The 27160-nt window shown below is 41.9% G+C and overlaps 1 protein-coding gene across 1 annotated transcript; it reads right to left on the bottom strand.

Annotated features, from left to right (window-relative positions):
- Positions 1 to 239: 239 nt before the first annotated feature.
- On the bottom strand, positions 240 to 26811 carry LOC139476733 (uncharacterized). Its single transcript, XM_071259433.1, has 10 exons — positions 26764 to 26811; positions 24591 to 25956; positions 23026 to 23164; positions 16809 to 16871; positions 14010 to 14192; positions 11880 to 12083; positions 9517 to 9546; positions 7974 to 8099; positions 5506 to 5632; positions 240 to 1438 (listed from the first exon to the last, which is right to left on the bottom strand). Exons 2-10 carry the CDS (start codon positions 25905 to 25907, stop codon positions 697 to 699), a joined length of 2931 nt encoding a protein of 976 aa, XP_071115534.1. The 5' UTR covers positions 25908 to 25956; positions 26764 to 26811; the 3' UTR covers positions 240 to 696.
- Positions 26812 to 27160: the final 349 nt, after the last annotated feature.

Raw genomic sequence — 27160 nt, 5'->3', positions numbered from 1 at the left:
TGTGGCTCTTAGCAATATTCCAGCAATATCATGGCGGGGGACACCAGAAATGGGCTTCACACATTGTACCCATGTCGGGAATAATTCTAACCTGAAACCTATGAGATAACCAAGGTAGACACAAACACATCATATGGAGATGCCCTGAGTCTCTGTATCAGCTGCATAGTGGAATAATTGAAACAAAAATAATTCCAAGAAAATTTTATTGCACAATATCAACAGAGAGGATATCTAATTCATGGAAAAACCAAAAAAATAAAGGAATTTGATTCCTTAATTCATCAAATATTGTGGGTTTTTTCTTAATGGAGCCAAAGCTAGCTCTGTAGCTCACATGATATTGACAACATTAGATCAGAAAGGTCATAATGACAGTTTAAACATGAATGCACCAAAATATGCAAGAGAAGATTCTATGAGATCACAATGCTACTTTGAAGTCAGGGTATTGGATGTTAACCAATTCCAGGCCATGTCCTGGAAGAAGTTCTATATTTTGTGTAAACTTGAATCTGGTGGTCAGACTCATTGATCGTATATCATCTTAACCCAACGTTGCTCATAATATCAATCATTTGTTGGCTGTTCCAGATTATTAACTTGTCGTCATATAACTGGAATACTGCTGAGTGCAGTGTTAAACAACACACAAACTTTGCAGGATCATCCACGGTCAGTGTTAATCTCATTTTCTCACTGAGGGAATGTGTGGAATGACAAAAGGATGTCATCATCATCATTGCTGTCCAACTTTGGGTTCTGATTCTTGTCGTCCTTATTGGCTAACGTCTTAACATGGTAACAAACAGTTTCATGAAGTGCTTCCAGAAAAACTCCATCTTGATTCCTGACTTTCGATTGAAATGTTTTACAATTTTGACAAGGAACACTCTTAAGAGGACACTTTCCGTTCATTGCTTTCACAATCGATATCGTAAAGAAACTCCCTCCCCTCTTTTTGCTGTACGATGACTTTTCTTTGTGTCTCGATGACGACCATTGATACACCTTTCTTCCATCCCCTTTGTCTCCGCAATCATCACCGCTCTCCAGATTCCATAATTTGGGGATATATGAGACAGGTTCGGAATCATCCTTGGAGCAGCTGCTAAGCGACGACGTGAAATCTTCCCCATTGTCATCTGGAATAATATCCGCTCCTGCACTGTAGCAACAGTCTAGGATGATGATGATGCTTTCAACAGGTAACTTCTTCAGCTCTCCTTTCAATTCCTTCGGAGTAATCACATTTTCTCTTCCCCCTAATTTCAGGGCAGCCATTGTGTTATGTCCAGAATAGTAGAAAAAGAACCTTGCATGATCCTTGTCTTTGCGTAGCCCTTTGCGGATTTCTTTAAAAGCATTGATCAGTTTTGTTTTCACGTCATCCTTTTTCCCTGGAGTTTCTGCTTGTATGACTTGAATGTTCTCTTTCCTATGGATAGACACAAAAGTAAACATTATCGCACAGATATCCCCATGCAGCTCTTTAAGACCAATTAAACTTTGAAAATTTGTCCTCCAGACTTGATTTACAGTGCAAGGATTTGGGACATATATGTCTATGAGGGGGTGGTTCCTTTTAGGGCTGGGACGGGTAACTCGGGTACTCAGGTCGGGTGGGTACTGAGTAGGAGCCGGATACCCATAGGACTACAACAAACCAGTGGTTAATCACGTGACATACTGTTTAATGACAATAACAATAAACTCCATGGTTACACTACAAGTATAGCTAATTCACATTTCTTTCTAACTATGCAAGCATTCGTTCTGACTTTTGTATGTTTCGAGCAGGGATAAAGCGTCTATGAACTTCAGTGTATGCATGATGAGATCATTTTATACGTGTATGTAAATAGACTTTGCCATGGCTGCAGTAAAACAATTTCCATTTGGACATTTTGTACCTATCTCTTCAGACCTACAATGGGTACCTGGGTATGGTTGGGTAATAGGGGTCTGTTACCTGGGTAGTCAATTTGGACTCGTCCCAGCCATAGTTCCTTACCTGAACTTTTCAGGAATATTAGATCTAGTGCAAGGGTAAACAAGATTATGGAATATAATTAACAAAATATTCTACACACATTCCAACTGCACATACATTCATATCAAACATTGAAATATAATAAGTGGCAGGTTTATCACAAGGGGAATACAGTTGTTGCGCCTTCTGTCCTGGAGCTGACCGGACACACACACAGGGTTCATCAAACCGTATTCACCAATGAAGTTCTTACCACCGTATTTATCATCATCACAAGTTGATAACAGAGGCTGAGATACAAAGCATTACTTTTTGCCAATTGCCAGAAGACAAGTTGTTTATACTTAAACTCATGCATCATGTACATCTAAAGTCAATGTTAATGTACATTATGTGGTGCCGTTTTGCTGTGAGGAGCTTGAATTGCAGAGATTATAGAGATTGGACAGAGATCAGCAAAATGTCTTTTGCCATGATGGCTGGGCAATTGTTTTCAAATAAATCAAAAACGTTATTGATCAATACAATTCAGGTATTTTACATGGAAGGTAAAGACAAGACTAATTACATTAAAATATAGCTTCGGATTGGTTGAGGAGCGGGCATTTATTTTCCATGTAACCGATCATAGGCGGGATATATATATTTCATATGGCCAACTGAGAAATCAATCGGAACACATCTTTGGTAACTTGCTTATCGTGTGCTGAATTTCTGAAATAAACAAATGTGTATCCAAATGCACTGGATAAAGGGAAGTATATTGGCTCTTTTCCATCAACATCTTCCCGAGGCAAGTGAGTTAACTGACTATAAAAGTCCAGTTTCCACCCTTGCCGAACTAAGCTGGTATTATGGAGTTACATTTTGGCTGGACTAACGAGTCTATGCATAGTCCAATCAAAATCGTGCACAAAAATCGAAATTCGGTTCGTAATCTGTCGTGCAGATTTCAATCGATTGCAGTATTTGCAAAGCATGTGCACCACCAACTCGTCAGTAGATATTATTCCAAATCTTTTCATGTTTTTAATCAAGGTGTTCACGTGATTTGATGCATTGACGGGTCGAGATGTAAGACCCGTTCTATCACAATATAGATCTTGATTAACGATCAGATCGTCCTGACTGGGCACTTCCATTTGTGTGAAGCAAACGCAAGTCATACGAGAGGTGGAATCTGATTGGTCCATAGGAGAGGCTTAGAAGGGACATAACTGGTAATAGCCACTGGTGGCGCTACAATCGAGCCCAGTAATTCCAGCCTAGTTCGGCAAGGGTGGAAACTGGACTTTTAATTTTAATTATCATTTCAGTTTGGGTAAGCCAAATATCACAGCCCCTAACTAGATTTCAACAAGAAGACATTTTTTTCATGACTTTGGTCTGAATTTTGATTTCTTGGCTTTCAGATTTTAATGTGATAACACAATTACATTATTTACCATGTTTACAGTCATAAACCAAATTATCATATAAAGGATCGTTATTGATGTGATAAACCAATTCATAAAGATTGACTGATGTTCACAATATATTCAGACAGGGTTTTCCAAATATGTCGCCGAAACAAGACAACAAACATTGCTGCAAGTCATTGGGCACTAAATGATACATTAGACAGTTAACTGAAGATTGTATTCATACGCTGTTTCTACAGCTACTTCATTCAGTGAAATTACATCTTAAAGGGGCACTAATCTCTGGCATCCTCTCGGCTGTCCGACACTGGCCACTAGGGCTCAGTAGCTGCCGTGAGTCGATTTGCTCGCTAACGCAACTGAGTCTGACAAGAGACTGGGCTACCGTCTGTAAAGACAGCGTAAATAGACATGGAGGCAATATTTGTTTTACACATTTTTGAACGCTGATTGGTGACCTGTGATGTAAAAGTATCTCTGCAGTGAAAGCAATTTTGTACTTCGGACAGTGTGGATAATACAATTACTAATCCCTTGATGTCATTAACAGTGAATTTGTCGTAATTCACTTGATGCTCAGTTAATGAATTTATTACAGGTATAATTAGTGGTAGCACTGCTCAGATTACCTGATAAAGGTTCCCATTTGGCATTTCTTGTGTCTGGGGTAATTATTCAATCTAAATCCAGGTTTTGAGTGAGGTGAAATGTGTGCTATGTAATATGCACGTGGCAGCCCAGCAAGAAATGATTGATCAGTTGATTTACTTTTTTGTAAAATATGTTGCTTGATTAATAATGACTGTTATCTTGCCCAATTGATATGACAAAAGTAAGAGTTTACATATGTAGGTTTACTGAAGCTAAGGGAATACACTGATATCATGGCGTGTAGTGCCGATGTAAAAACAACTTACTTTGTTCAAAGGGTTAACCGATAATATGTTGATTGATTGCTCATTGTTATCTAACTAGGTGGATTGTTTTTAAGAACTGTAGACACTATAAAAATAGTTGTCACGTGGGCTTTCTCAGCTGACCTTTGAGACTTGACACTTATGTGAAACAACTGAAACAAACTAAGTGATCAGTTGACAAACGAACACAGGTTATCACATAGCAGGACAATATATATTAAAAATATCTGATTGTTTTAGAGACACATGGCATCCAATAAGTTTCTTTGTACAGCTGCAGACGTCTGGGATATTGTTCCTTTATGTGGATATTCACAGATACATTCCTCGAACAAGGAGGCTGCCTAAAATTATACATATAACTTTGGTAGGTTGTAATTATGATGTTTTCATTTTGTTTTCCTTCATTTGCTGTAGCATTGAACGGAATCATTCTCGTTCCTCTACGTCATGGTTAGGAAGTTCTTCGATCAGCGATAAACGTTGTTTTCACAAGTCTTTTCCTTTGTAAGTGTGTATATATTACAGTCAATTTGTAAAATGTGATTTACTCAGGCAATTTATAAAATGTCTGAATATTTCAGTTGTTTTACAAAATGACTGAAATATCTGTCCATTCATTTAACAGATTGATTTAAAATAATTAAGACAGTTAAAGGGGCTTAAAAACATCACAAAAGATTAATTATGCAAGGATTAGCAAAAATACCTACATCTCCTTATTATTTCCAAAACTGTATTTCATTTTGTTGATCAATGTGACCAAACGCCCTTATACAATCAATAAAAGTGATAAATGTGCTTACGAATGGCGCAGCACAGGTCTGCATGTATCATCCAGGTTCTCACGGAGATAAACAATAACAAAGGCAAGAACCAGTCCTGTGGAATTGCTTTAGATCAGCGCCCCTTTAAATATCCATTATTATAAGAATGACATTATATGTTAAAGAATCTATTATCCTTGCGTGTTTCTATATCGCACATATCATGATACAAAGTGTATCCCTAATGTATGATATAATGATACAGAAACACACTCGGCTAATGATCTCTACCTTGTAAAAGGCAAACTCCTCATAGACAATGAACCAAGTGAATATTTTGGCGATGTGATAATGTTCCGCATCTGTATCAGTCTGACCGTGGTAGACGTTGCACAAGACCCTCTCACCTGATGCCAATCACTGCTTCATCCTCTAAAGTCCGCACCATGTCCCGTACATCAGCAACAAACAGCTTGGCTACGTCTTCTCTGTTGTCATACCCAGCTACAAGTAACGCATACGTATTCTTGTGACCTGTTCAAAACAAAAAAATTATAAATTATCTTGTGAACAAGACAATATTTCGAGATCATAGTTACAACTGCCTTGTCTTGGATATAAAACTATCTCTGTTTGAAGTAGATGTTTTAAGATATATCACAGTGGCCTGTAAACATTCAGCCGGTGAACATAAGGGGCCAGTAGGACAATGGTTCTGGGGATTTGTAAATCATGCATGAAATAATTTAGGAGTGTGATGTCACACCTACAGTTCATGCATGATTCAATCCTCAAATCAAAACAATAGATCTCTGACAACCCAAGCGCTGCGCAGATCTACTGTCTTTCTAATATAATAACCTATTTTTTTATCAGAGGCAACTTATAGGGAAAGCTTGTGTGCATTCTTACAGATGAGTTTCAAAATATTGATTGCCAGCTTCCGAAAGTACCTTAAAACATAGAAACTATTTCCTTCTACACATTCATCCTCTGTGTGCTGTCATCGAAGCTTTACGGAGAACAAGTGATACCATCACTTTGATGTGTAAAGCTATATTGTCACGCACCTCACTGTCGCAGTTGTAGTAGCATATTAGGCCCCTCTGGTCTTATTTCAGAATAAGTGCGTTTGTTTATAAACAAGTCTGGTCACATGATAAACCTCATCTTCCCGAAGCAAGTGAGTTAACTGACTATAAAATTCCAGTTTCCACCCTTGTCGAACTAGGCTGGTATTATGGAGTTACATTTTATCTGGGCTAACAAGTCTATGCATAGTCCAATCAAAATCGCGCAACGGAATCGAAATCTGGTTTGTCAAATGTCATGCAGATTTCTGTCGATCGCAGTATTTGCAAAGCATGTGTACTGCCAACTCGTTGTCAACAGATATTTTCCAAGTCTTTTCATGTTTTTAATCAAGGTGCTCAAGTGATTTGATGCACTTCGCTATGTAAGACCCGTTTTATCACAATATAGATCTTGATTATCAAGCAGATCATTTTGACTTGGCGGCACCATTTTGTTTGAAACAAATGCAAGTGATATGAAAGGTGGAATCTGATTGGTCCATAGGAGAGGCTTAGAAGGGACATAACTCATAATAACCACTGGTGGCGCTACGGTCGAGCCCAGGAATTCCAGCCTAGTTCGTCCAGGGTGGAAACTGGACTTTTATAGTCAGTTAACGCCCTTGCCTCGGGAAGATGGATAAGCCTCCACCCATGGTGTTGTCACTGGAACAGAAACTTCTCTCACGGAATAATACGAGCAAAGCAAAGTAAGCTAGGGGGTTATCGGCTATTACTTGCAACCAATGCTTCAGAAAGGTCGACATACTGGCCATGAACAACAACCAGTGCCATCAGGCGATGAGAGCAACCATTCAGTAGAGGCCAACCATATCTGTAGTCTATGTTAAAAATGGTAGTAATGACGATGCTTTGTGGAACAGGAACCTTGGCACACTCTGTATTCATCTATTCCTTCATCATGGGGATTTCATGACAAGCAGGGTCACTGGGACATATTCTGCCCTGGGGATCCTGAAGCAACTGCCTAAGAACATTCGTACAACACAGTTACATTTTCAGATACAGCAGTAAAGGGGGGGACAAGTCTGTATTGACAGTAACATTTTCTTGAAATTTCTCAAATCAGAATGGTTTTAATCTAAGTTTCCTTAAAAAATGAAAGGGTTATTGTGCATGTTTTTGTGCCTCGTGTACTTATTTACTACCATGCCTAGTTTACATACAGACATGTAAGCAAATCTCTCACCTTGTTAATAATTTTGCATAATTAACATATAATAGTATTTGACTTGTAAAAATATTTTATATAAAACATTCATCAGTACAAAGACGATGATTTTTAAGTTATAAAGTAACTGGATACCAATCGTGCACAACTATGTATTCATCTTAATTACTGACCTGCAGCAGCATCTCAGTGAATGCCATGATGTCATGGGATGAGGTAAAAGAGCAGTGACGTTAAAGCTTAAAGAAGGTTGTGGTAGTACCCTTTCATTTTGGAAATTAGTCTTTACGCCTATGTTTCTCAGCTGATTCATACTGGCGATGGAATGACTTGATAGATGTTATTAAAGGACTTGCAATACATGACAGCTCTAGCTGAGGAGCGAACATATCATTAGACATCCTCCATAACAAGAAGAGCATGATTATTAAGTATCGTAGCAATTTCCGATTGTGGTATTTATTTGAGTCTTTCTAGTTGTCTTGACAAATGACTTCTGCCATTCTCAGAAAATGAAATGCTCGTTGCCTGAGCTTCCAAGAGCAGACTAAACTTTGTTCCTTCGCAAAATGCCATGATTCGGGAATGACAATGCTCTGTTAGTCATTACCTATGGGGGAGAAGCATCGTCCATGTTCGAGGCAGTTCAGTTGTGTGTGTCGGCCCTGCTGCAAGCACTGGATACAGAACACGGCACATGCATCCATGCATGAACCGGAGAGAGGCTTCAACTTCGCTGAAGAAAACAGGACACATACAATACAATAATATTCTGTGGTCATTCAAAACTTGCTTCAATGTGGGACATTTGACTGTAAAGGACACAGTGATACATCTTTAATTAATGATAAAGTTAAACTACCTCCTAAATGATATTTTTGTGTTTGTTTGCTACTGCTTTGGAACCAACAACTGATATATTGGGGTGGGGAACTGGGAATTAATTGCTTGTAGACAATGCTTCCATGGTTTTGAACATATATGAACATTGAGAAGAACAAGTTGATTTAATATACAGTAAACTATGTTTATAACGAATATGCTTATAACAAACTGACGGATATAACGAAATGTGTTTTTATCCCGTCTATTTGCTGTATATGAATATATGCTTATAACGAACCATGGTTATAACGAACTAAAATTAGTGGTCACTTTAAGTTTGTTATAACCGTAGTTTACTGTACTAGTCAAAAGGAGTTGTAGAACACTTGATTTTCATATGACTGTAGTTAATATCTCATGACATGCCAGGTTAGTGATAGTCATGTGAAATATTGGGTGTTGTTTAACTTCTGTAAATTTAATGAGATGGTTGGGTTTAATTCAACCCATTTCACAGCTTGTCAGCTTAATGTGAGAGGAAAGCGATGCAGGTATCAAACTTTAACACTCCTGTGGAACCCACGAGCATGGGTATGGTGCTGACGAACCTAAAAACATAGTCAGGGGAAAAATGGGATTGGACCCCCATAGTTTTCTGATGTGCCCAAGGGAGGCAACTCTGCAAAGCAAATAATTGCAATGCCCAAGATGACTGGGTCAACCATGCCCCCAACTTCTTTTGAGTAGTATATATGTAGTAACATGATCAGGGAGCAATGAGGAAACGTACCCTCATACATCTCCCTATTTCCTTTCATGTGAGGCTTTCACGGGACGGACTCAAAAATTGTTATTAAAACTAAATGCTAAATTGTACTTAAAGTGTAAAACATGAGCAATATTATCAAGTACATGTATATACATGATCTGTTATTAGACTGCACTAATAACCTGTAAACATACACTGTATCTCCTTTGTCAAGACTGAAATGTTTTAAGGTTCTCCTTTTATGTTTGTTTAACACTGCACTCAGCAATATTCTAGCTATATGACGGTGGTATGTAAATAATGGAGTCTCGACCAGACAATCAAGTGATTGATATAATAAGCATTGATCTGTGCAATTGGGAAATGATGACGTGCATCAACCAAGTCAGCTAGCCTGACTACACTATCCTGTAAGTCGCCTCTTACAACATAAATAGTTGCCTTTTACAGCAAGCATGGGTTGCTGAAGACCTATTCTCTACCCAGATCTTCATGGCTGGTTCTCCTTTTAGATTTGTGTGAACTTCAGACAAGGTTTTAAGATGAAGTATGCCCTTACATGCAGGCTTCGTCTTGCAAGTGAGACATTCTGAAATACAAAATAATAGAACTGATATGAATATAACAGTACAGGTATGTATGTATACAATGATAGTACAGGCATGTATACAATGATAGTACAGGTATTGAAATTCAAACCCAATTTTGTTCACGTCTTTACAATGAACCATCCCCCACTTTCAGTTTCATGCTGCAGGGGCAGATACAACATTTCCAGAAGGATGCAGGGGCAGATACAACATTTCCAGAAGGATACGGGGGCAGATACAACATTTCCAGAAGGATGCAGGGGCAGATACAACATTTCCAGAAGGATACGGGGGCAGATACAACATTTCCCGAGGGATGCGAGGGCAGATACAACATTTCCAGAAGCATGCAGGGGCAGATACATTATTTCCAGAAGGATGCAGGGGCAGATACATCATTTCGAGGAGGATGCAGGGGCAGATACATCATTTCCAGAAGGATGCGGGGGCAGATACATCATTTCCAGAAGGATGCGGGGACAGATACAACATTTCCAGAAGGATGCAGGGGCAGATACATCATTTCCAGAAGGATGCAGGGGCAGATATATCATTTCCAGAAGGATGCAGGGGCAGATACATCATTTCCAGAAGGATGCAGGGGCAGATACATCATTTCCAGAAGGATGCGGGGACAGATACAACATTTCCGGGAGGATGCAGGGGCAGATACATCATTACCAGAAGGATGTGGGGACAGATACATCATTTCCAGAAGGATGCGGGGGCAGATACAACTTTTCCAGAAGAATGTGGGGGCAGATACATTATTTACAGAAGGATGCAGGGGCAGATACATCATTTCCAGAAGCATGCAGGGGCAGATACAACTTTTCCAGAAGGATGCGGGGACAGATACATCATTTCCAGAAGGATGCGGGGGCAGATACATCATTTCCAGGAGGATGTGGGGGCAGATACATTATTTCCAGAAGGATGCAGGGGCAGATACAACTTTTCCAGAAGCATGCAGGGGCAGATACAACATTTCCAGAAGCATGCAGGGGCAGATACAACTTTTCCAGAAGGATGCGGGGGCAGATACAACTTTTCCAGAAGAATGCGGGGGCAGATACAACATTTCCAGAAGCATGCAGGGGCAGATACATTATTTCCAGAAGGATGCAGGGGCAGATACAACATTTCCAGAAGCATGCAGGGGCAGATACAACATTTCCAGAAGGATGCGGGGGCAGATACAACTTTTCCAGAAGAATGCGGGGGCAGATACAACATTTCCAGAAGCATGCAGGGGCAGATACATTATTTCCAGAAGCATGCAGGGGCAGATACAACATTTCCAGAAGCATGCAGGGGCAGATACAACTTTTCCAGAAGGTTGCGGGGGCAGTATGGTTTTAATCTGCTTTTAGCAATATTTCAGCAATATCAAGGCGGGGGACACCAGAAATGGGCTTCACACATTGTACCCATGTCAGAAATCGAACCCGGGTCTTCGGCGTGAAGAGTGAACGCTTTAACCACTAGGCTACCCGACCGCCCCTTTCCAGAAGGATGCTGGGAAGAGGGATGCATATTTTCACCTTTTATCATTGTATGTCATCTTTTCACCAGCACTCAAGAAATCACCAGGAGATAATGTATGCTGATCAAGAGTGCACAGGAACTTGTTGACAGTCCATTAGAGTAATGGGGGCTAAGTCTGGGCTGTACAGTTAAATCACCCACCCTACAGCCCAGACTTAGCCCCCAGTGACTATTTCCTGTTGAAATGAAATGAAATCTGCCCTACGTGGATGACGGGGACATAAAGGCTGCCACAGAGGCATAATTAGAGGGCCAATCTGCGCATTTCTATAAAAGTGGTATTAAAAGCTTGAAGGACAAATGGAATAAGTGTACTGAGGTGAATGGAGATTATATTGAAAAATAAAAGTGCAAAAGATATACTGAACGCCCCTCGTAGCTATTGGTGTCATACTGAACCATATTGTTTGGTTGGTATACAGCAAGAGACCTTTGGCCATGAGAATGCATTACTAACTCACATTTCATATTTTTGTGGCTAGGTTCAGTAAGACTTCATATATGGGAATAATGAACCCAGCCATGCGTTACAACACTCAAGAGAGCTATGTGCAAGTTATTAAATGTTCAACTACTGCAATGATAACAAAAATACATTCATGCATAGTTTAAGATTTGTTATTACATCACACGTTTTCATTATTTCTTTCTCATGCTTTGATAAATATGAGCAGGAAAACTTTTGTCACATAAAGTAATTGCTCCCATGAATTCCCCAGTGCACAATCTCGGAACAACTACTATAGACCAGTGCCTTTCAACACCTGTCAACAACAGAACCTACTGGGACGACTGCTTCGAGAACGGCTCCTGTCCTTGTCAGCCTTAATCTTCTTGTATTCCTGTTTGCACTGTGTCTTCATGCCCTCAGTGCCCACACATAAATAGAACTTGTCCAGGTTCTGCGTGTAATTTGTAGATACCTGGATGTTTGATATTGCAAACATGGTCGCCCGCATCGCCATAGCTGGCTTGTCACACAGGTCATCTTGTAATCAAACAAGAACAGTGTTGTAAAAATTGCAACCAGTGATAATGCAAATGCTACCAAACTTTAGGGTAAAGCAGAGTGCATTTTGTTGTTACAAGTTAACATACAAATGATAGATGAAGTCACAGAATCTGCAAATCAACCTGACTCCTGTAATCATGTCTGCTGTAAATCCAGGTGGTTTTGATCATTACAGAAACATTTTGTATACCCAGTCAACTATAAATCTCAAAAGGTATAAATGCTTAGTTTGCCTAAAAATAGGTGTGTGGGTGTGTTTCTGTGTCTGTGTGTGTTTGTGTGTGTGTGCAGGGTATCCGCACATACACTGGGACACCCCATCCTACATGGAGAGGAGGCAGCATACTAGGCTCTAGATATACCTAGGATTGCATACCATCTTGAATTCCAGTTTGACATCCTAACCATCAGTCTGAAGAGCGAGTGAGTCTGGCTTTACACCACTTTTAGCAATATTCCAGCAATGTCACTGCATGAACACCAGAAATGTGCTTCACACACTGTAAAGGTCCCTTTACACAGGGCTGCCACCTTTGTGCCACCTTTGAGCAATCAACAACTGGCCAGGACGCTCAATGGTCACCTAACCCAGAAAATCACATTTCTATGTAACTGCTCCAGCAGTTGTTCAGCAGTTGTTCAACGTCTGCAAACACAAGGAAACATTGCACGTACAAGCCCTCTATTTATAGGCAGGCTGAGGAGTGAGTGAGTGAGTATGGTTTAACGCCGCTTTTAGCAATATTCCAGCGATATCACGGCGGGGGACACCTTAAATGGGCTTCACACATTGTACCCATGTCGGGAATCGAACCCGGGTCTTCGGCATGACGAGCGAACGCTTTAACCACTAGGCTACCCGACCTCCCCTGGCAGGCTGAGGAGGCACTACAGGTAGCTCAAAGGAGGCAGAAAACAGGCAGAAGCATTGCCATGTTGTCTCAAAGGTTGCCATGGTCGCCAAATGGAGGCATGGCGGTCGCCACAGTCATCGTTCAATGCACGCTGTTGGTCGCCCAAAGGAGGCACAAAGGAGGCAGAAGCATTGCCCAGATTGACTGAAAAATTTGCAGCAGAAAGCATCTATTACCTGGCGACCATAGGGCGACCATAGGGCGACCAATGTGCCTTCATTCTGCTCTTGTGCCTCCCTTCTACCTCCATGTAGCCACCTTTGAGCAACCAACCTCCTCGACAACCTTTGTGCGACTGTTTGGAACATGTTAAAAAATTCACGGCATCCAAGGCGATGTCTGAACCTCCTGCGTACCACCTTGGAACGACCTAGGCAACCATTCTGCCTCCTTTGAGCCTCCAATGAGGACTGGCAATTTTATGGTCACACACAGGAGGCATAAATGTGGCCATCCTGTGTAAAGGCCCCATAACAATGTGAGGAATGGAATCTGTGTCCTTGGCTTTAAGAAGTGTGGGACCTCATCAAACTGACACTGACACAATCAGAATGTATGTCAAGTTAAGTTTTTCGAATTCAGAAAAAAGGTAATTCAAACTAGATGTCAGAACATATAAGGATACTGACATCATCAAGAACTTGACAAGATGAAGTTATGTTTCGTCCCTCCTAGTCTACTAAATTCAGGCCGGTAATCAGTACAACACAGAATGTACAAGTTCCTAGGCCTACATGCATAAAACAATGCTAAGATTAACATACCGGTAACTCCATAACAGACAAATTGCATCCATCCACAAGCAGTGCATTAAAAGCAATCGTATACTAACAGCATTGAAGCCTTTTTCTCTTTATTAATCCTGTTTTCAGTTAAATACAAGTCAGTGTAGTACATGTACTTGGAAAGCGATAATAATGAACTATAATTTACAGAATCTACCCCAGTGGCTAGAATAAGGGATTACTAAAAGGGAACAAATTCCTACCAGAGAACATCACAGGAAATACAACTTTTGTCTCGCTCCTACTGACAATATACTCCAGGCATCTGATGAGGGCATTTGCAACCTGTCTGTTGGTCACAGGGTGGTATCTACAGTGGACGACACACGTAGCTGCTGACCTCCCTCCACCTGTTGCAACCACCTGGTCATGCTGAAGACATGTTCCTGTAAAAGACATGGTGCTTACTTTCACTGTAATAAATCCTCTGGCCGCTTAGAAAATTGACAAAGACTGATGCTTATTAAAACCACACACGTAAACGTTGTTGTCAGTGATCAAGTGGTAGTTCACCCACTTAGTTCCTATGTCAATGAAACTAACATTGTTTTATGATACAATCGGACAACAGTATCTAGAAATTAGCGGGACCAAGTTGTAAGTTTGAGATATCCAGACATTTTGGACAGCGGGGCACAGACAGCCTGACAGATCATGTAATAGTATCATAGATCCATAGCAATACGATTGCACACATGAGAAATTATGAACACAACATGTATGCCATGTAGACAGCACATTTAAAGGAATATTGAAATCCTTTGCAATCTGTTTTTGAGATCATTCAAAATACATATGATACATATCAGACTGTGAGCAAGGTAATATGATACGTATCAGATTGTGAGCAAGGTAATATGATACGTATCAGATTGTGAGCAAGGTAATATGATACGTATCAGATTGTGGGCAAGGTATCGTGATACGTAGCAGATTGTGAGCAAGGTTTTATGATACGTATCAGATTGTGGGCAAGGTATCGTGATACGTATCAGATTGTGAGCAAGGTATCATGATACGTATCAGATTGTGAGCAAGGTATCATGATACGTATCAGATTGTGAGCAAGGTTATATGATACGTATCAGATTGTGGGCAAGGTATCGTGATACGTATCAGATTGTGGGAAAGGTATCGTGATACGTATCAGATTGTGAGCAAGGTTATATGATACGTATCAGATTGTGGGCAAGGTATCGTGATACATATCAGATTGTGAGCAAGGTATCATGATACGTATCAGATTGTAAGCAAGGTATCATGATACGTATCAGATTGTGGGCAAAGTATCGTGATACGTATCAGATTGTGAGCAAGGTTATATGATACGTATCAGATTGTGGGCAAGGTATCGTGATACGTATCAGATTGTGAGCAAGGTATCATGATACGTATCAGATTGTGGGCAAGGTATCATGATACATATCAGATTGTGAGCAAGGCAGCGTGATACGTATCAGATTGTGAGCAAGGCAGCGTGATACATATCAGATTGTAGGCAAGGTATCGTGATACGTATCAGATTGTGAGCAAGGTATCATGATACATATCAGATTGTGGGCAAGGTATCGTGATACGTATCAGATTGTGAGCAAGGTATCATGATACGTATCAGATTGTGAGCAAGTTATCATGATACGTATCAGATTGTGAGCAAGGTATCATGATACGTATCAGATTGTGAGCAAGGCAGCGTGATACGTATCAGATTGTGAGCAAGGCAGCGTGATACGTAGCAGATTGTGAGCAAGGCAGCGTGATACGTAGCAGATTGTGAGCAAGGCAGCGTGATACGTATCAGATTGTGAGCAAGGTATCGTGATACGTATCAGATTGTGAGCAAGGCAGCGTGATACGTATCAGATTGTGAGCAAGGCAGCGTGATACGTAGCAGATTGTGAGCAAGGCAGCGTGATACGTATCAGATTGTGAGCAAGGCAGCGTGATACGTATCAGATTGTGAGCAAGGTATCGTGATACGTATCAGATTGTGAGCAAGGTATCATGATACATATCAGATTGTGAGCAAGGTATCATTATACGTATCAGATTGTGAGCAAGGTTATATGATATGTATCAGATTGTGGGCAAGGTATAGTGATACGTATCAGATTGTGAGCAAGGTAATATGATACGTATCAGATCGCCCCATTGGTGTATCGTCCCAGCTATAGTTGAAAGGGTAATTAGTCACAATTCAGTCACATACAGCTTCAGTTTGAGTAAAGTGCTGTTTGAACAACAATTGGAACTTGCTAGAACTTCCAGCTGGTATCTCATCAAGATTAACATGAAGAAAGCTTGATGGAATTCCCAATTCAGGGAATAGTCAGGAACAAGATAAAGATTGATTTTCACAGGAAGGTTTGTTAATTGGTAGCATCTTTCCTGTATTTCATCTTGTATGGGCTGGAATAACTGTCACAGCTGTCATTTATCGTCTTGATATATTTTAAAATAAAGGAAAAGTTGAAGTTGTTGGATGGAAGACTTGCAGACCTGTTAATTTCCCCAGGCCACAAACTTAAGGAATTGACCGGTGAAGATTCAGGTTAGAATAGGTCTTCAGCAACCCATGAGGCGACTATGCGGATTGGGTAGTCAGACTTGCTGACTTGGTTGATGCATGTCATCCCAGTTGTCTGAATCAATGCTCATGATATCAATAACTGGTCTGGTCCTGACTCAATTATTTACAGACCATCATCATATAGCTGGAATATTGCTGAGTGAGGCATCAAACAACAAACAAACAAACAAAACTTACAGAATAAAGATTTTCTTCCAACATCAAATCAGCGATAGAAGCTAACTGTTCTAGTCTACTAGTCACTAAAACAAAACCCTTAAAAAGGGTAAATTCTACTAGTCCTTATGATACCTTAACAATTTGTCAGTTTGGCAAGGACTATAGGACTAGTGCCAATTTCTTATGCTGCAAATTATGAACTGCAATCTTTTATGGGTTTAACTCATGGATGTTCTACACTCTGGGTACTTACTGAACTCGCCAATCTTTCCGGTTGCAATAACCTCTCCAATCTTCTCAAACATAGGATGCGTTCCTGAAATGTTTTTGTAAGATCAGTTTGGCTGTCGATGACTAGTATACTAGAATGAACATATGTGCAAGATCCTTAGGTCTTATCAGTTGATATTACACATGTATTACAGTTGATAATGACACTTTAATGAGTGATCGAGCTGCCCTCAACAGTAATTGTCTATCATATCCACCTGAAAGTTACTCATGAGCATGCAGTATTGTGCTGACAAATCAAGAATCAAAATTGGAGCAGATCCTTGTACAGCCAAGGGGCATAATTCTGCAACTGGATTCCCATAGGATGGTATCAGACTCAACTCACACAGATATCTCAGTGACCTACAATCAAATGTTAATGGATAAACCACTCTACCTCATCTGAATCATGAAGGATAGGAGATAAACATACTGTTTTTTTCAGTGTAGACTTACATCCAGTAAACATATTTTGGAAATGAACGATGTCGCAGTCAGATATAGAAAGGTGCAAAATTTCAAGCTCACTCACTGTTGTCCCCCAAACTAGAAATACACTCAGTCAGTTGATTTCTATTGCGTTAATTTCCAACATCTATTGCCACAAATACTTTGAATATTGTAAAAAACAAAACTATGTACTATGAAAACTTTAATTAACAATCAGTATTGCAAAATTCCTACCAACCATGACTGAGAAAGAAGTTCTTTTCTATGAACATTAACTTCTGCAGTGATGCGTTTGTCAAATTGGCTGTTTCAATCAGAGGTAGTTATTGTCATTTGAAACCTCTTATTCACCAATCAGATTACCAGTAACCTCATTAAGCATAACATCACAGCGACACAACACTGAGCTGGTCAGGCAGACCAACAGGAGAGTATACATGGTATAAGGTTGAATAAAATGATTGTATGAAGGAACCCTGCGGTATTAAGGAACCCTCAAGTCTCTTAACTTCCATCTTCCCAAGGCAAGGGAGTTAACTGACTGTAAGTCGAGTTTCCACCCTTGACAAATGAGGCTGGAACTTCTGGGCTTGATGGTTTTGGCTGGACTAACGAGTCCATGCATTGTCCAATAAAAATCGCTTAACGAAATCGACATCCGGTTTGTAAATTTCAGTCGATTGCAAGATTTGCAAGATTTGCAGAGCATGTGCACTGTCAATTTACCCCGCGAACTGCTTCAAATCACATAAGCACCTGGATTAAAAACATGAAAATATTTGGAAAATATCTGTTGACGCTAAGTTGATAGTACACATGCTCTGCAAAACTTGCAATCAACACGAAATTTATCGACAACTCCATAATTGCAGCCTAGTTCGGCACGGATGGAAACAAGACTTTTATAGTCCGTTAACTCCCTTGCCTTGACAAGATGCTAAACTTCAGGAGCTGAAAAGGGGATAAGTAAAGGCTTCTAGTGCTGAAAAGGAGATGAGTACAAGCTTCTAGAGCTGAGAAGGGGATGAGTACAGGCTTCTAGAGCTGAGAAGGGGATGAGTAGAGGCTTCTAGAGCTAAGAAAGGGTTGAGTACAAGCTTCTAGAGCTGAGAAGGAGATGAGTACAAGCTTCTAGAGCTAAGAAAGGGATGTGTACAGGCTTCTAGAGATGAGAAGGGGATGAGTACAGGCTTCAAGAGCTGAGAAGGGGATGAGTACAGGCTTCAAGAGATGAGAAGGGGATGTGTACAGGCTTCTAGAGATGAGAAGAAGATGAGTACAGGCTTCTAGAGATGAGAAGAAGATGAGTACAAGCTTTTAGAACTGAGAAGAGGATGAGTGAAGGCTGCTAGAGCTGAGAAGGGCATGAGTGAAGGCTTCTAGAGCTAAGAAGGGCATGAGTGAAGGCTTCTTGCGCCGACAAAGGGATGAGTGTAGGCTGCTAGAGCTGAGAAGGGATTACAAGCTTCTAGAGCTGAGAAGGGATGAGTACAAGCTTCTAGAGCTGAGAAGGACATGAGTGAAGGCTTCTAGAGCTGAGAAGGGCATGAGTGAAGGCTTCTAGAGCTAAGAAGGGCATGAGTGAAGGCTTCTAGAGCTGAGAAGGGCATGTGTGAAGGCTTCTAGAGCTGAGAAGGGATTACAAGCTTCTAGAGCTGAGAAGGGATGAGTACAAGCTTCTAGAGCTGAGAAGGACATGAGTGAAGGCTTCTAGAGCTGAGAAGGGCATGAGTGAAGGCTTCTAGAGCTGTGAAGGGGATGAGTACAAGCTTCTAGAGCTGAGAAGGGCATGAGTGAAGGCTTCTAGAGCTGAGAAGGGCATGAGTGAAGGCTTCTAGAGCTGAGAAGGGCATGAGTGAAGGCTTCTAGAGCTGAGAAGGGCATGAGTGAAGGCTTCTAGAGCTGAGAAGGGCATGAGTGAAGGCTGCTAGAGCTGAGAAGGGGATGAGTGAAGGCTGCTAGAGCTGAGAAGAGGATGAGTGTAGGCTTCTGGAGCTGAGAAGGGATTACAAGCTTCTACAGCTGAGAAGGGATGAGTACAAGCTTCTAGAGCTGAGAAGGGCATGAGTGAAGGCTTCTAGAGCTAAGAAGGGCATGAGTGAAGGCTTCTAGAGCTGAGAAGGGCATGTGTGAAGGCTTCTAGAGCTGAGAAGGGATTACAAGCTTCTAGAGCTGAGAAGGGATGAGTACAAGCTTCTAGAGCTGAGAAGGGCATGAGTGAAGGCTTCTAGAGCTGAGAAGGGCATGAGTGAAGGCTTCTAGAGCTAAGAAGGGCATGAGTGAAGGCTTCTAGAGCTGAGAAGGGCATGAGTGAAGGCTTTTAGAGCTGAGAAGGGCATGAGTGAAGGCTTCTAGAGCTGTGAAGGGATTACAAGCTTCTAGAGCTGAGAAGGGGATGAGTACAAGCTTCTAGAGCTGAGAAGGGGATGAGTACAAGCTTCTAGAGCTGAGAAGGGATGAGTACAAGCTTCTAGAGCTGAGAAGGGCATGAGTGAAGGCTTCTAGAGCTGAGAAGGGCATGGGTGAAGGCTTCTAGAGCTGTGAAGGGATTACAAGCTTCTAGAGCTGAGAAGGGGATGAGTACAAGCTTCTAGAGCTGAGAAGGGGATGAGTACAAGCTTCTAGAGCTGAGAAGGGATGAGTACAAGCTTCTAGAGCTGAGAAGGGCATGAGTGAAGGCTTCTAGAGCTGAGAAGGGCATGAGTGAAGGCTTCTAGAGCTAAGAAGGGCATGAGTGAAGGCTTCTAGAGCTGAGAAGGGGATGAGTGAAGGCTTCTAGAGCTGAGAAGGGCATGAGTGAAGGCTTCTAGAGCTGAGAAGGGCATGAGTACAAGCTTCTAGAGCTGAGAAGGGCATGAGTGAAGGCTTCTAGAGCTGAGAAGGGATGAGTACAAGCTTCTAGAGCTGTGAAGGGATTACAAGCTTCTAGAGCTGTGAAGGGGATGAGTACAGGCTTCTAGAGCTGAGAAGGGGATGAGTACAAGCTTCTAGAGCTGAGAAGGGGATGAGTACAAGCTTCTAGAGCTGAGAAGGGGATGAGTACAGGCTTCTAGAGCTGAGAAGGGGATGAGTACAGGCTTCTAGAGCTGAGAAGGGGATGAGTACAAGCTGCTAGAGCTGAGAAGGAGATGAGTACAAGCTTCTAGAGCTGAGAAGGAGATGAGTACAAGCTTCTAGAGCTGAGAAGGGGATGAGTACAAGCTGCTAGAGCTGAGAAGGGGATGAGTACAAGCTGCTAGAGCTGAGAAGGGCATGGGTGAAGGCTTCTAGAGCTGTGAAGGGGATGAGTACAGGCTTCTAGAGCTGAGAAGGGGATGAGTACAAGCTGCTAGAGCTGAGAAGGAGATGAGTACAAGCTTCTAGAGCTGAGAAGGAGATGAGTACAAGCTTCTAGAGCTGAGAAGGGGATGAGTACAAGCTGCTAGAGCTGAGAAGGGGATGAGTACAAGCTGCTAGAGCTGAGAAGGGGATGAGTACAGGCTTCTAGAGCTGAGAAGGGCATGAGTGAAGGCTTCTAGAGCTGAGAAGGGGATGAGTACAAGCTTCTAGAGCTGAGAAGGGGATAAGTAAAGGCTTCTAGAGCTGAGAAGGGGATGAGTACAAGCTGCTAGAGCTGAGAAGGGGATGAGTACAAGCTGCTAGAGCTGAGAAGGAGATGAGTACAAGCTTCTAGAGCTGAGAAGGGGATGAGTACAAGCTTCTAGAGCTGAGAAGGGCATGGGTGAAGGCTTCTAGAGCTGAGAAGGGGATGAGTACAAGCTTCTAGAGCTGAGAAGGGGATGAGTACAAGCTGCTAGAGCTGAGAAGGGGATGAGTACAAGCTTCTAGAGCTGAGAAGGGGATGAGTACAGGCTTCTAGAGCTGAGAAGGGGATGAGTACAAGCTTCTAGAGCTGAGAAGGGCATGAGTGAAGGCTTCTAGAGCTGTGAAGGGGATGAGTGAAGGCTGCTAGAGCTGAGAAGGGCATGAGTGAAGGCTGCTAGAGCTGAGAAGGGGATGAGTGAAGGCTGCTAGAGCTGAGAAGGGGATGAGTGAAGGCTTCTGGAGCTGAGAAGGGCATGAGTGAAGGCTGTTAGAGCTGAGAAGGGCATGAGTGAAGGCTGCTAGAGCTGAGAAGGGGATGAGTGTAGGCTGCTAGAGCTGAGAAGGGCATGAGTGAAGGCTTCTGGAGCTGAGAAGGGCATGAGTGAAGGCTGTTAGAGCTGAGAAGGGCATGAGTGAAGGCTGCTAGAGCTGAGAAGGGGATGAGTGAAGGCTGCTAGAGCTGAGAAGGGGATGAGTGAAGGCTTCTGGAGCTGAGAAGGGCATGAGTGAAGGCTGTTAGAGCTGAGAAGGGCATGAGTGAAGGCTGTTAGAGCTGAGAAGGGCATGAGTGAAGGCTTCTAGAGCTGAGAAGGGCATGAGTGAAGGCTGTTAGAGCTGAGAAGGGCATGAGTGAAGGCTGCTAGAGCTGAGAAGGGGATGAGTGAAGGCTGCTAGAGCTGAGAAGGGGATGAGTGAAGGCTTCTGGAGCTGAGAAGGGGATGAGTGTAGGCTTCTAGAGCTGAGAAGGGCATGAGTGAAGGCTTCTTGCGCCGACAAGGGGATGAGTGTAGGCTGCTAGAGCTGAGAAGGGGATGAGTACAAGCTTCTAGAGCTGAGAAGGGGATGAGTACAAGCTGCTAGAGCTGAGAAGGGGATGAGTACAAGCTTCTAGAGCTGTGAAGGGGATGAGTACAAGCTTCTAGAGCTGAGAAGGGCATGAGTGAAGGCTTCTAGAGCTGAGAAGGGGATGAGTACAAGCTTCTAGAGCTGAGAAGGGGATGAGTACAAGCTTCTAGAGCTGAGAAGGGCATGAGTGAAGGCTGCTAGAGCTGAGAAGGGCATGAGTGAAGGCTTCTAGAGCTGTGAAGGGCATGTGTGAAGGCTTCTAGAGCTGAGAAGGGCATGAGTGAAGGCTTCTAGAGCTGAGAAGGGCATGTGTGAAGGCTTCTAGAGATGAGAAGGGCATGAGTGAAGGCTTCTAGAGCTGAGAAGAGGATGAGTATAGGCTGCTAGAGCTGAGAAGGGATTACAAGCTGCTAGAGCTGAGAAGGGCATGAGTGAAGGCTTCTAGAGCTGAGAAGGGCATGAGTGAAGGCTTCTAGAGCTGAGAAGGGATTACAAGCTTCTAGAGCTGAGAAGGGCATGAGTGAAGGCTTCTAGAGCTGAGAAGGGATTACAAGCTTCTAGAGCTGAGAAGGGCATGAGTGAAGGCTTCTAGAGCTGAGAAGGGATTACAAGCTTCTAGAGCTGAGAAGGGGATGAGTGAAGGCTGCTAGAGCTGAGAAGGGCATGAGTGAAGGCTTCTAGAGCTGAGAAGGGCATGAGTGAAGGCTTCTAGAGCTGAGAAGGGATTACAAGCTTCTAGAGCTGAGAAGGGGATGAGTACAAGCTTCTAGAGCTGAGAAGGGCATGAGTAAAGGCTGCTAGAGCTGAGAAGGGCATGAGTGAAGGCTTCTAGAGCTGAGAAGGGGACGAGTGAAGGCTTCTAGGGCTAAGAAGGGCATGAGTGAAGGCTTTTAAAGCTGAGAAGGGCATGAGTGAAGGCTTCTAGAGCTGAGAAGGGGATGTGTGAAGGCTTCTAGAGCTGAGAAGGGCATGAGTGAAGGCTTCTAGAGCTGACAAGGGGATGGGTGTAGGCTGCTAGAGCTGACCTCACACCCTGATACATTTTCAAAATAATACCATGACAATAGCTGAGAATGAGAGGAAATAAAATCATTTACCATTATCAACACTGTGCTTATTCCACAAACAAATGATGGCACTGGAGGTGCACAAGTTGCTGAAGCCAACTGTATCCAGGGGTACAACCTTCAGATGTATTCTCTTCTTTTCTGGACTTTCATCATCAGTTGGTTCACCCTTAAACAGAGATGAAAAGAGAAAGTACCACTTGTTCGGCAGGCAAGCAGATTTAATTCTAGCTTCTATCCAAACTGCCATGAGGTATGACACCAGAGTTGAGTTTCATATTGTGTTTGTAAAACTCATGCTAGTTATTTACTTATCAAAATTGAAATAAAAGGGTTTTATTAATAAATTCATCAATATTACTGTAATGATAAATGGCCAAGTAATTTTACAAGATGATCCCTCCAGACAACAGCCATGACAGTCATTTTAAACTGGGTCAGGCTGTCTACTCAGAGCAGCATTTCAATTATCATTGATCAATGGATTATATCATGACACCATGAAATACAAAACACTTAATCATGGACATACACATATCATGTATAAATATATGATAAAATTTGAAATATTATTGACATGCATGTGTTGCCAAATCTTTCAGATAAGATCAGTAAATATCAATTTACATGTGTATGGGCAATTTCAATCACATGGGTTACAATAAGTACACTAGTACTATTATTAGACTATTTGATGTAAGTTCTGACAATATAAACAGGTTAAACTTACATATACCAATTCAGGGTGTGGATATCTAGTTATTGAAGTTACCTGAATTCTTACAACAAATTCATCAGTAATGGATAATAATCACATTACTGCAGTTTTCAATGTCCATGACTTGATATAACAACCGGGGCGGTCGGGTAGCCTAGTGGTTAAAGCATTCACTCGCCACACCGAAGACCCAGGTTCGATTCCCAACTTGGGTAAGCGCCGTGATATTGCTGGAATATTGCTAAAAGCATTGTAAAACCAAACTCACTCACTCACCCACTCACTCACTGATACAACAACACAAATGAACACCCTGAAAACATCATTCATGCCTATCAACAGGGCAGAGGTTCCCTCCTTTTCTCTAATCCTTGACAACCTTGAGTGGTGAGTTGGGTTTAATGCTGCTTTGAACAGTATTCCAGTTATATCATGGCGTGTCAGCTTAATGTTGAATAAAGCCCGAAGCGATGCAGGTCTTAGATGTTTACCACTTTGGTGAAACCTACGAGCACAGGTATGGTGCTGACAAACCTAGAAACAGGCACACCAGGACTGGAACCCATTATCATAGATTTCTCTGGTGCCCAAGGGACACAATTCTGTGCCCCAATGCCAACCTTGAAATTCGGATGGACAAGTGAGGGACTGAGAAGATTGACTATTGTTTTGTCCTCCTCAACAGTGACCTATATGACTATCTATCAAACTTAACCTGTGTCTGCACACATACAGAGTATGACAATTTGTTCAAGTGCACCAATATTTGTTTGAAGTTGAGATCAAGAATGTTAACAAGAGAGTAGGACAGATCACGGGCAGTGGGGAATTGAAACACTGATTGATCTACAACCAACTGAATTAAAAACTGACATACTGAGGAACTGAAAGACCATTGTTGTGTTCCATGCTCTGGAAGAGGTACATTCCTTGTAGGAGTACCTTCCCCTGAGCTTGTTCCAGAAGGGGGTGACTCAGGATTCCTCCAATCTTGACCTTCATCATCTGCTATTGGATTGGCTTTAGTTCCTTCACCTTGTTCTGAGGGTCCTTGACACAGAGGCTTCTCACACCCTGAGGACTTAAACAAATCTGATGGAGGATTACATGAAGGTTGAACATCATTGCAAGGATGCTGTGCCATTCTTGCTTGCTCCACTGGCTGCAGTTTCAGTGCTTCCCAACAGGTCATGCAATAAGGATCACATTGTGCTACATATTTCCGGCCACACAGCATCTTGCAATCATGTTGGCCGACAGTAAATTCTGTTTGTTGGCCGAATGAATTTGTACTGGTTGCGGGTGACGTCAGTTCCATCTTGTCAGCTCCACTGCCAAATAATTCATCTGAGTTGACAGGTTCATAGATGTCTGGAGGAGCAGCATGACTCAACTTGGACAGTCTGCTGTTACTGTAGTCGTTTTGCTCATTTCCATCAGTTTCAGAACAATCTGCACGACTCTTTGTAAAAGATTTCCTAGCAGTTTCAGAACAATCTGCACGACTCTTTGTTAAAGATTTCCTAGAGGTTTCAGAACAATCTGCACGACTCTTTGTTGAAGATTTCCGAGCAGTTTCAGAACAATCTGCACGACTCTTTGTGAATGATTTCCTAGAGGTTTCAGAACAATCTGCACGACTCTTTGTTGAAGATTTCCGAGCAGTTTCAGAACAATCTGCACGACTCTTTGTGAATGATTTCCTATCCAGGTAGTTCTTGAAGCAGCTGCTGCATTGTCCATTCTGTTCCTCCAGGCCATAAAACTCACAGTTTGGTGTAAAGCATAGTTGATCCTTCTCCGCTGAAGAATTCCTAATTACTGACCGATCTATAATCTGACCAGCACTAAAACATCTTCTGCAAAAACCATGCAACTTTTTATACCCAGACTCCTTGCAACCAGTAACATGACACTCCTGGAAAGTGGTCATCTGCCCTTCACTATCAACCTGCCTTAAGTAGCACTGGAGACAAAGTCCATTGGCAGTGGTACCTGACTTGTTACAGCCTGAAGTCAGACACACAGGGTCAGGCCTGATTTTCAAACCTTCAATCTTTCTCAAAGCTTGATTGATAGTGATTTCAGGCAATTGTTGATGACATGCATTGTAACATGATTGACATCGTCCATTATACCCTGGAATGCGAATGTTATCACATCCTGTAACAGTGCATTTTGGAAAGTCCTCCATATTTATCACAATGACAATTACGTCATTGTGATTTTTAGTGTCCTGGCATCTGGAATATAAAAAAAGGTTTAATGATTTTTTTGCAGAAATAGTTTGATCATGAACACTGGTCTCATAAAATCCAACATGTGACAATGACACAATTCAGTAAGGTGATTCAACTTAAGTTTCTTTAAAGTCACGATAGAATCATTATTTGACCCGGGGGGCACGGGTAGCCCAGTCGTCTAAGTCGCTGCGATTTGCTGTGCAGAGTTGCATCCCTTTGGCACGCCAGAAACCTATGATTGTTTGTTCGAATCTCGGTTCGCCCCGATTATGTTTCTCGGTTTGTCAGCACCATACCCGTGCTCGGGAGTTTCACCAAAGTGGCATCACTTCGGGCTTTCCTCCCATATTAAGCTGACACGCTGTAATATAACTGAAATAATGTTAAAAGCGGGGTTAAACCCAACTCACTCACTCACTCATTATTTGACCCCAGCCTTGGTCAACATTTGGACTAGTCAGATAAACAAAAAAATTTAATGATATAAAAGAGGTCTCCGTGTGTAAGAGCGTCTTACAGGGCTCCTTGATACAACTCAAAAACACTCTCGTAAACTTATAGATCAAACACGTGCGTCTTAAGGAGACAGAAAGTGGTATCCTAGTGATCGAAAGCTGGGCAGGCACATGGATCAGCATATATGGATCAGACGTGCGGCAGAAAATGGTATCTGCGTGATTTAAAACTGGACAATGCCACAGCCAGTGTCAACATAAACACTGTATTCCATGAAACGACTATGATTACAATGATGCTTACAATGTTTTAACAGTACTAAATCGTGAATCAAATCTGTTAAAATCAAACCTTTTGATAGGTGCTGTTATAAGCCTTCCGGGTTACGTCAAAGGGGAGTTACTCTTGGACGACTAGCGTAACTTTAACGATTGAAGACCACAATAAAGACGGGCTCATCTGAGGATAATTTATAATATACATAATAATCACCCTGGTCCACATTATCATCTGATACACAATACCAGAAAATTACCTTGTACAAAAAATTCTTGAGTTTAACAAGTGTCAATATATTCTATACTTTAATACCTTGGTTTAGCCCTCTGGTAAAACCCACGTTGTGTCGTAAGGAGAAACGGTGGATAATAATCATTGAAAATATGTGATTCAAACCCACGATCAGCAGGTCCTGTCTAGGTTAAGGGCCGCAACTCTTCACAGCCATGACGTCTTAAACTTCTTGAAA

Source organism: Haliotis cracherodii, unplaced genomic scaffold (assembly GCF_022045235.1).
Source record: "Haliotis cracherodii isolate W230 unplaced genomic scaffold, xgHalCrac1.p SCAF_1, whole genome shotgun sequence".
NCBI classification, from domain to species: Eukaryota; Metazoa; Mollusca; class Gastropoda; order Lepetellida; family Haliotidae; genus Haliotis; species Haliotis cracherodii.
The sequence above is the reverse complement of the archived record's forward strand: the minus strand, read 5'-3'. Positions and strand labels throughout refer to the sequence as shown.